Source organism: Pipistrellus kuhlii, unplaced genomic scaffold (genome assembly GCF_014108245.1).
Source record: "Pipistrellus kuhlii isolate mPipKuh1 unplaced genomic scaffold, mPipKuh1.p scaffold_m20_p_68, whole genome shotgun sequence".
Taxonomy (NCBI): domain Eukaryota; kingdom Metazoa; phylum Chordata; class Mammalia; order Chiroptera; family Vespertilionidae; genus Pipistrellus; species Pipistrellus kuhlii.
Genome location: NW_023425571.1, coordinates 807,340 through 817,554, shown reverse-complemented (window position 1 = coordinate 817,554; position 10,215 = coordinate 807,340). Strand labels below are relative to the sequence as shown.

The 10,215-nt window shown below is 64.9% G+C and overlaps 1 protein-coding gene across 4 annotated transcripts in view; it reads left to right on the top strand.

Moving 5' to 3' along the window:
* Positions 1-4,572: 4,572 nt before the first annotated feature.
* The window catches only part of NTNG2 (netrin G2), a 41,301-nt gene continuing 35,658 nt past the window's right edge, over positions 4,573-10,215 (top strand). Inside the window, exons 1-3 of one of the 4 annotated variants that reach the window (XM_045575191.1) lie at positions 4,573-4,759; positions 5,478-5,482; positions 8,333-9,016. In XM_045575191.1, coding sequence (XP_045431147.1) covers positions 8,804-9,016 — 213 coding nt within the window. In that variant the 5' untranslated portion in view covers positions 4,573-4,759; positions 5,478-5,482; positions 8,333-8,803. Of the gene's footprint in view, positions 4,760-5,477; positions 5,483-5,999; positions 6,199-7,695; positions 8,114-8,332; positions 9,017-10,215 lie in introns of those variants that run through there. The other 3 variants (XM_036420389.2, XM_045575192.1, XM_045575193.1) reach the window with 3 other exon arrangements.

Here is a 10,215-nt window from a genome sequence, read left to right as displayed (position 1 = left end):
GGTGGGGCAGGGGGAGGTGGGGCAGGAGAGGCTGGGGCAGGGGGAGGCCGGGGCAGGGAGGGGGTGAGCAGTGAAGGAGGAGGAGGGACAGGGCACTCTGGGGTCCAGCAGCTTTCCCATCTTGTGATGCTGAAGCTCAAGAGCCCCTGACTCAGCAGGATGTTGGCAACCCTGCCCGGTCCCCGGAGGGCGGCCTCAGGGAGCAGCAGAACAGGGTGCATCCTGCCTGAGGCAGCACCCCCAGCTGTGTGCAGCCTGCTGGTCCCCCCTTCCCCCTCCCCCCGGCTGGGCACCACCTAGAGCAGATGCTGGCTTGCCTCTCCAGCCTCAGCACGGAGCCGGCATACATCAGGCGCTCAATAAATAACTGTGGCGGGAACTGAGGAGCAGGTGGGCAGGTTCATCCCATTTTACAGCTGAGAAAACTGAGGCTCGGAGAAGAGCTTGGCCCTAGTCACATGCTGCTGCTGCTGCTGCTGCTGCCAGAAGCAGCTGCTCGCAGTTCTGAGCACTCACTCACTGTGTGCTTCTGGTGCCACATCACAGGCACAGTTTACAATCACCTCGGAAGAGAGAGACTGATTCATCTCCATTTCCATGGGGGTAAACCGAGGCAGAAAGGGGCAGTGGCTCACTCAAGGTCACACCGCTAATTACCAGGAGTGGCAGGACTCACACCCAAAAACCAAGCCCCGGTCCCCGCAGAGCCCAGGCCGTGCTTGCCCAGCTGCCCGGCCCTGGCACCCGCCCTGCCAAGGGAATGGGGCCTGCAGGCTCCCTGGCTGGGCAGGCGCTGCGGAGCTGCTTGCCGCCCAGGGGCATGGCACGGAGCTGGGGCTGGCAAGCCCAGTTTGCCCGACGCCATTAGCCCCCTGCCTCTGGGAGGGGAGTTTATCCAACCAAACGCAGGCGAGCAGAGAACACGTCCTGCTTATTCTCTGGTTGTAGGCGGCGCATATCCCGGGAGATGGGTGGCTGAGGCGCCATAGCAAATGCAATCAATTATGGATCACCATCACGGAATTAATCGCAGCGTGATTAATAAGGTAATAATAATTAATGGGAGTGTGGTCTGGGGATTAGAGCGGAGGCCTGTCGCAGAGGAGCCTCTGTCCCCCCTGGAGGTGTCACCTTGGGGGCGGAAGGCTTGGGCTCGGGTCTGGTCTCTCTCCCTGCCCCTGCCTCGGGGGCGTGGCCGGAAAGGGCCCAGGCCTGCCTGCAAACTCCCAGACAGTCCTGGGCTGGTTCCCAGGATCTTAGCACCGACTGACAGCCGCATCTCAACGGCTCAAGGTCAAGGGGACACATCAAACTCTTGGTCTGGCCTCACAGAGACAGAGAGAGCCGGCAGAGGGAGCGGACACGTGGGCGTGGCTTGCCCTTCATCAGTGGCGGAAGCTCATTTTGTCTGTCTGTCTGTCTGTCTGCCCTTTTGTCTGCTGGCACCAGGCTTGGCAGAAACCCCCCGGAGGGCTTGGACCTCACCTGTTACCTCTCATTGCAAAACGAGCAGATCACTTTTGGGTGTGACTTTATAATTCCCCGTTACACATCTGCCCCGTGTATGCCAAGGAGTCCTGCAACACAGAAAGGACATATGAGATGAAGCCTGCCGTTGCCCCATCTCCCTGTTCATACTTTGGTATCTTTATTGTATACATGTCTGTCTACATAGGCAGAGATATATTCACATATCTCCTTATAGGTCCTTTTATATATATCTCCTTTAAAAAAACAAAACAGATGGAATAGAAATAAAGGCATTGTTCTGGAGATGCTTTATGAGAGCAGATTCCACATACACAATTCAAATTAAAACTGTGCATGGAGCCAAATCCCACCAAGGAAGAAGGCGATTAGGCTGCAGCGAGAGGGAGCCAGTGATTATTGGGGCAGAGGGGGGAGGGGAGACTCATTAACGCTTCTCTGCCCTGGCGCTTGGCTTCTCTTCGCTGCGGGGAAAGGTCATTTGTCAGAAGGGCCGTAATGAAGTTTAAGAACAGCGTCCCCTGCCCACCTGCCCCACGTGGCTGGAACCCTATTGTTTCCCATCCTGGGGACCAGCACTTCATCGTCCACCTGAAACTCGTCTCTTGGAGGTTGCTACGGCCTGGCCTGTGGCCAGCAAGGGTCAGCACCCAGGGTCCTCCTTCCGGAGCCAAGCCCCTCATCATGCGGATGGGGAAACTGAGGCCAGGAGCAGAGATGTGGGGACCCCAGGCCACAGAGCTAGTGAAGGGCCAAACCGGGAGAAATCCACCGTCCTGGCCCTCAGGGCCGTGCTCTTTCCACGCCCCGTCATTTCCCTGGAAATGGGAAGCCGGAAGACAGGCTCTGGAATGGGTCCCCAAAAAGGCCTGTTGGCCTTGGTTGAGGGAGAGGCAGGGGGTCCTGGGGGCGGGAGGGGCGGAGAGCCGTTTGAAAGCTGGTCTGCAGCGGCACCCAGCAGCCCTGGCAGTGCCAGGACACACCGTCCCTCCCTGGCTGTTAGAGAACCGCAGTGAGGTCCTCCCCCGCTTCCTGCTGGCCGTGCTGACAGCAGCCAGTCTCAGCGGTGATGGAGGAGCCGGGCGTTTCCCAGGAATCGATGGCCCTGCCTGGGGGGCGGGGGCATCACTCACCCTGCCTGCCAGGGAGCCCCACGCTGGGCTGGCGGCACTGCTGCCTGCAGGCCCAGGCTTCAGCACCTCGGGGAGCTGTGTTCCTGGAGGAGGAGCTTCCGCCCGCTGGGCTGGACGCTGGAGGCCTGGGGGCAGGCAGCCTGGGCTGGCCAGCCTCTGGCCACAGAAGCTCCATGGGGGCAGGGGGGGGGGGAACCCCTCCTTAGGAAAGAAATCTCACTATTTGCATCTCACAGATGGGGAAACCAAGGCCCACAAGCCGTCTATGTGGTGCCCCCTGAGTTAACCGGCAAGCCAGGCAGCGACAGAGGACAGCCTGGGGGCCCGAGAACTCTGCCTCCCAGGTGAGAGACTTCCTTGGCTGTGTGACCTTGGGCGAGTAACTTAACATCTCTGAGCCTCACGTACCTCTCGGCGCATGGCTAACAGGAGCTACATCACAGGGCTGCTGGGAAGTCAGTGGCTCATGCACCATCTGGTTTGCACGGAGCCTGGCATAAAGCAGGTATCAGTACATATCAGATATTATTATTATTATTATTAGAGCACATGGCCGTCTGACTGCACCCTCTGCCTGCTCTGTGACCAGCAGCCCAGCCCCCTCCAAGCTGAGGGGAGTGAGAGTGGAGGTAGGAGATGGCAGAGGGTGGGCCCCAAGGGGTCACACCTTGCCCCTGTGCCTGACACCCTCTGTGACCTTGGAGGAGTCTCTCTCTCTCTCTCTCTCTCTCTCTCTGTCTCTCTCTCTCTAGCCTCAGGCTCTTTGTTCTGGATGCATCTAAATGCGGGTGCTGCCTGCTGTGTGCTGCGGAGGAAACAGCCCTGGAAGGGGCCGGGCGCCCCTGACCATCCCCAGGAAGGCCTGAAGCTCTGCCCTCTGCCCTGCCAGGCAGCCTGGCAGGAAACCCCCATGGGGACCGAGAGCCCAGGGCTGCCCAGGGCTGCCCACTGGTGGCCTCTGCCCTGGCCCCTGCAGGAGTCCTCCCACGCCCTCCTCCCCTGCTAACCAGGGACCGAGCCCCTCCTGCCCCCCTACTCTGCTCTCCCTCCGGAGCCAGCCGCGCGGCTCCCCAGCAGGCCCAGCAGGGTGGAGGCGGCATGTGTCAGCTGGTGTTCAGGCTCTGGTTGTGCGCTCACATCGGCCCCCCCATCTCCCCAATCCACCCACCCACCCACCCTTTACCCACTGCTCCGGCCTTCTGGGCGGCAGCGCTGGCGGGGGGCGGCAGAGCAGCGCCCCGCGCCCTTGGCCTGCGGGGTAGGCGGGCTGACTCACTCGCTCGGTCCCCTCTCCGGTCCCCTCCCCGGCGCCCATGGGGCAGCCCTCACGCCCATGGGCGCTGGCACCCGTCAGGCCCCCGGGTTTGGGGAGAGGAAGCTGCCGCCCCGCGCCTGCCCCGCGCCGGCTGGGGATGCGCCCCGCGCGGAGGAGATGCTCCGCGGCGACCCCCCGGGGCGGGCTCGCTCCCGCGCCGCCTGCGGGCTCTCCTGGCCGCGGGCCGCCGGCGCCCCTCCCCGGCCGGGCGTCCCCGCGCAGCATTGCCTCGCTGCACCTTTAAGAGCCGGGCGGCGGGCTGGCGGCCACACGGAGGAAGTTACGCAGCCCGATCGGACCGGGAGATAAAAGCGGCGGCGCGATGGCAGGCGGACCCTGCAACTTGGAGCCGCGCGCAGGGGGACCCTAGCGCCCCGCCGTCTGGCCCGCGCCCGCGGGGGATGCCCCGGCGCCCCGGGGACCAGCCGCCCAGCCCGCCGGGGCCGCGGGCCGCCGGGCGCCCGGGCGCGGGGCCCCTCCGCGCCGCCCGCGGGGACCCAAAAGTTTGCACTTGTTAGCGGCGCCCTCCGCGCCGGGCGGCGGGCGATGCGGGCGGCGCGGGCGGCCCCCGGCCCCGGCCCGCGGCTCCGGGACGGCGGCGCGCGGCCCCCCCGGCGGCCCGAGGGCTCCCGGGCTCCGCGCTGACGGCGGCGGCGGCGGCATCGGCGGCGGGAGCGGGAAGGAGCGCGGCCTGCAGCCTCCGCCCTCCCCCCAGCGCCGCCCGAGGGAGGCGGGGCGCGGCGGGGCGTCCTCGGTCCTCGGTCCTCCGTCCTCCGTCCTCGGCCTCCGGGGCTCCGCGCGGGCAGCGCTCCGAGCCGAGCCGGTAAGGCGGGCGGGGAGCCGGTAAGGCGGGCGGGGAGCCGGGAGGCGCGGGGAGCGGCTGCGGCTTCCAGGGCTCCGCCGCCGGGCGGGCTCCGGGGCCGGGCAGACGCCGCCGGCGGCTCGGAGGCAAAAGTTATTCAGCGGCGGCCGCGGCGGGGCGGGCGGAGGGGGTGCGGGGCGCACGGCAGCGGCGCCTTAGGGGGTCGCTGGTCTGGGGGCCGGCTTTCCCCGCCCGGGTCTCTCTCCAGCGTGTGCATATGTGTGTGTGCATGTGCGTGTGTGTGCGTGTGTGTGTGCATGTGTGTGTTTGGATCCCAGGGGTGTTGCGAGAACGCCTGGGTGTGTTTGCAAAGAGGAAACTAACCCTTCCCTGCAGCCCGCGCCCCCCTCGCCGCTCCCCTGCACCCGGGACTGGGAGCTGCGGGAACTCCGCCGCCCGGACTGGAAACTTCTTTCCCGCAGGGGCGGGGCGGGGCGCGGAGGGGGCCCGGGGCACCTAAGAGGGGCCTCGGACGGCGGCGCCGATGGGGGCAGGAGCCGCGGGACGGCGGGAAGAGGACGGGGCTCCGGCTCCCCATCCACCGGAGTGAGTGCCCGCCCGCGGGGAGGCGGGAGGCGCGGGGAGCTGGTGCGGCTCCGGGTGGCGCTCCGCCCGGCGTCCTCGGAACCGGGGAGGCTGTACCGGCCAGGGCGCACCCCGGCGGCCCAGCCTCGCTCAGAGCCGGTTCTGCATCGTCCCCGGGCCTCGCCCCCGACTCCGGAGGCAGCAGCAGCCGCGGGACCCCCGGCACCTCCGTGCGCTGCGCCGCCGCTCGGCGCCCCCAGAGCGGAGCGCGGACCCCGGCCCCGGAGCCGCCGCCCCGTCCGCGCCCCCAACTTTCCGGGGCTCCGCGATCTCGGAGGGCGGAGAGGGGTCCCGGACTGGGGCGCCGGCGCCTCCGCACCCGGATGCCTGCTGAGCCTGCGGTGAGCCGGGCGCCCCCTGGACCCGGCCCGGGGCGGGGAGGGGAGAGGCCGGGGACGGGCGGTAGCCCCGGGGGACCCCCCTTTCTTCCCGGCACCACCCCCAGAGGCAGGGTCACCCTCCGCGGCTGCCCCGCTGGGAGGGGAGAGGGGACCTCGGGGGCCGGGTCCCTGGAGAAGCCCCAGCACCGCCTCCAGCACCCCCTCCGGGGACCCCGGGGTCCCGCGCCCTTGGCGGCGGCGGCCAGATCCCCAGGAGGCGAGGGCGCGGCGGCCGGTCCCGGAGGAGCCGCTCCCGGCTCCGCGAGGCGCTAATTCAATCAGACACAGAGCGGAGTTCAGAAATCCTGGTGAAATCTAATTTTCGGGTTTTAATACCCTGGCTATCAGCCCCCCTCGGCTCCGAGGACTCTTAAAAGAAAATAAAGCGCATCGATCCGATTTGTTTCGGGGGCTGCAGTTTCTTAATAACAGCAGGTGAGATTCTTTTCCGGGGAGAAGCCGTTCCTCTGGATTCAAGCTCTTCCTCTGAAATTCCCCGCCGCCGGCTCCCCTCCGGCTCTCCGCCTCCCCATTCCCATCCTGATCCCGATCCGATCCGGGAGTGTGGTCCCTCCGCCCCCTCCCTGTTTTGCTTTTTGGCAAAAAGGACTGTCATGTTCTCTTGCTGAGTTCACAACTCCCCTACGGCGGCGCCCAATTGATGGACTAGTTGTAAACATATCCATTACCCGGATTTGGTTGTTGTCCGCCCCATTTTCCAGGGAATGCGTGGCAAGGAAGCCAACAGAACTGCCATGCCATGCGGGGACTGGATGTGCCAGTGGCCCGGGCGCTGCCTGCCCCGGCCTCCCCCCCCCCCTCGTGCCCACCGGCGCCCGCCCCGCCTGTCCCGCAGGTGCAGGAGCCGGAGCTGTCCGGGGAGCCCCTACCTGTTAGGGAACCGCTGGGACGGGGCTGGAAGGATGCACTGGGGACCCGCTGCCTTCGGGGCGGCACAAAGCTCACTTGGGTAGAAGCATCCAAGCCTTTGCAGGCCGCGCTTATTTTATTTTTACTACAGTTTCTCGGGTTGTAAAAATAGTCGCCAGGCGGGTTCTCTGGGAGAGTTTTCCAGCCAGGAGCGGATTCAAGGCCGGGCAGCCTCGATAGCAGGTTTCTCTTAACGGCCAGCGGTGCGCCGGGAAAACGCAGCCCCCTCCCCCTCATCCATCTCCATTGAGCGGCTCCAGCCAGCCCGGGGCAGGGGCCGCCTCCTTAATTCAGATTTACGACCGGCCCAGCTCAGGGCGCTGGCTGCTGAGTGGCCAGGCCCCGGGGACCATGCCGGCCCTCCCAGTGTGTCCGATGGGCAGGAGTGCGATTGTGTCTGGGAGGAGAATGGGGTTTGGTGGACACGAGCTGACCCCTCAGGGGCCCTCTGGGTACAGTGGCTGGAGCGATGTCCATGTCGGGGAGCCTGGCTGGCTCGCACCTGCCGCAGCCCTTGGGGGACTTAGCAGCCATTACTGCCGACATGAGAACGGGATCCTTAGTAAGGCAGGGCCCCTGCTGTGACTCACCGCGGTGACCTTTGCCCCTCTGGCTCCCGTTTCTGGCTGGACTCCCCCCGGTGATGTATCTGCCCCCCGCCTGGAGCACAGCACATCATCCGGCTCTCGTGTTTCGCAATAGGACATCCGTATTAGTCACATCTATTTGGGCTTTTTAAGATAATTGCCAGGAGCTTAAAATAGGAAAGCCATAATCATAATAGGGATCCGTTTGTAAACAGGCCCTCCACGGATGGTTTGCAAACTGTTGGCCTCGATCAGAAAATCCAAATGACAGAGTGCTGTCACTTCTGTCCAAGTCTTCCCGTCCCTCGTTCCTCCGTGTGGGACCCAACACGCCCGCCTCCGAGCGCGGAGCGGCGTGTGTTCCACCTGGGCCCTCGGTCCACCTGTCCCCACAGCCCCATCTCCGCGCTGACGTTTTGACCGGTCCATCAGGGTATTTTAAAGCCACCGTTCTCTCTCTGCTGCTGGGGACGTTTTTTAGGGAGTCGCCGACCCCAAGCAAGGGCACCTGTGCCGGCCTGACGCCCCCATCCGGGGAGGAGAAGACGCAGCACCTTTTCCATAGTGTGCAGCTCCGATATTAATAAAAATAACCCAGTTTCCTCCGGAGGCCTCGCTAATGCAGCCTCATTCTTTGCACATTTTTGCCAGCGAGCTTTGTTCTTCTACGTCTCCGTCCCCCCTTCCTCTCCGTTTAATTTGTTGCAGGTGTTGTGGCTAATGAGCTCTCGTTCCCTCTTACAATGAGAGACCAGCCAGACCCCGGGTCCCCGCACGGACGGAGCTGAAGGCCCAGAAACTTCCTAATAAGTTGCCCATGGCTACCGGCCAAGGTCAGCCATGGCTCCACCGAGACAGAGCCAAATAACCGCCCCCGGTTAGCACCTCGGCCGCTTTTTTTATGTGCCAGTCCAGCCGCACAGCCGCGGTCACTTTCAACTCACATGAAAGGAAACCCTTTCACGGGCCTGAGACCCCACGTCCAGTCCCGCGGAGGGACGGGGCTCCCAGCACACGCGTCCACCCCCTGATTCCGTTTTATCTCTACACAGGCCAGAGGGCTGTTTTGCAGGCGTGGCGAGCACATCGCACACGAAGGGCCTTTTAAAGCCCGGGACTGGCTGGAAGGACAGAAGCTAAAGGCGCGCTGAGCCGGCCCCATGCCAGGTCCCCGCGGATCGCCTCCCTATCCCGTTTCCACCCGCTGTCACCGCCGGAGCGCCCGCCGTTGTTGATCATGTTCCCCTGCGGGAGAGGTGGAATGCCAAGGTCAGGAGGACTCCGAGGGATGGGCCACTGTCTGATCTGCCCATCAGCAGTCTGAGAAACGCTGGCTCTGAGCTTTCCTCCCGGCCTTTGGAGAAAGCAAGTTCCTCGCTGTTCCTGGCCGCGCCGTGCCGGGACCTCCGCCTCCGCCGCCTCCACGCCCGGCAGATGAGGCCTTTCCATGCGGAGGCCTCCAGTCCCGCCTGACCCAGCCACCGCTCCAGGGCCCCTCGGGGCGCCCCCCGGCCTGCGCAGCCATGCTGGGCCTGCTGGCTCTCCTCCTGCACTGCCTCCCGCTGGCTGCCGGGGACTATGACATCTGCAAGTCCTGGGTGACCTCGGACGAGGGCCCCACCTGGGAGTTCTACGCCTGCCAGCCCAAGGCCATGCGCCTGAAGGACTATGTCAAGGTGAAGGTGGAGCCCAAGGGCATCACGTGCGGAGACCCCCCGGAGAGGTTCTGCTCCCACGTAAGTCAGCCCACGGGGCTCTGCTTGCTCAGCCAATGGGGGCGTCGGGGACAGACCCCGGGAATGGGTGAGCATGGTTGGGGGGGCCCTCCTTGGAAACGTGCCAACGCGAAGGCCGCCCTGAGGACCCTGGGGTCATGTGACTTATTATCTGGGGTTGGGGGGGTCTTGCCCAGGGGATCGCTAGATCCTCTTCTCTTGGGAAAACCATTGTCGTCCCAGACCCAGCCTCCCAGACAAGCCCCGCCCACCAGACAAGCCCCGCCCCCCTGGTAGGAAGTCCGCATTCTGGGCCAGTGAGCAAGGCTACCTGCTGCCCTCCTGTCAGCCTCCCAGCGTCCTATCCCACCTGATCCAATCCAGCAAGCAGTGCAGCCAGGCCAGGGTGTGCCACGCCCACAGCTGGCACTTCGCGGTGGGCAGGGGGAGTGGGGGTAGGGTTGTGATAGGAGGACAGAGGGCCCTTTTCAGTTCCATCCCCTGTGCCACAGGGTATGTGAGTGCTCGGGTAACGTTACAACAGTAATAATAGCAGGGGTCATTTACACAGGCTATGCCCCCATCTGTGAAAGGGGCACACGGATAGCACACTCCGGTCACTGGAAGGAATGCGTGAGCTACTTTGTATGTGTGAAGTGCTCGGGCTAGTGTCTGGCACAGGGCGCGTGCCCCCTAGATGTTAGCGGTTGCCATTCTCACCATACAGATGGAGAAACTGAGGCCCACACTCTCACACCAGAGAGTATTCTGGTCCGCAAGTCACTGAGCTGAACCGCCGTCTGAGAATGCCTTCCCGCTGGGCTTGCTCCGGAAGCCCCGGGCCTGGCAGGGGCCGGGCAGGGCGGCCAGGCCGCGGGAGCTCACGGGAGGGCTCAGCACCGGCCTCTGTGTCCTTGGGGGAGGGCCTCCCTGCCCCCCCATCTCTGGGTTTATGGCTGGACTGAGCTGGCGTCCCTGCAGGCTCCCGCGGAGGCTCGGTCCCCAGGGATGCTTCCGTCCTCTGCCAGGGCAGCCGGCCAGGCAGGTCGGTCCCCGCTCGGCGGTGAAGTCGTGAGCTGTCACTGTGGCAGCACCGGGCTGGGGAGGAGGGACAGCGGGAAGGCTGGGAGCTGGGGCTGCAGCGTCTGTGGGGATCAGGGCACTGGGGACCCCAGAGCGGCACTGGCAAGGAGGCTGGTCCCTGAGGGTCAGGGGCAAGG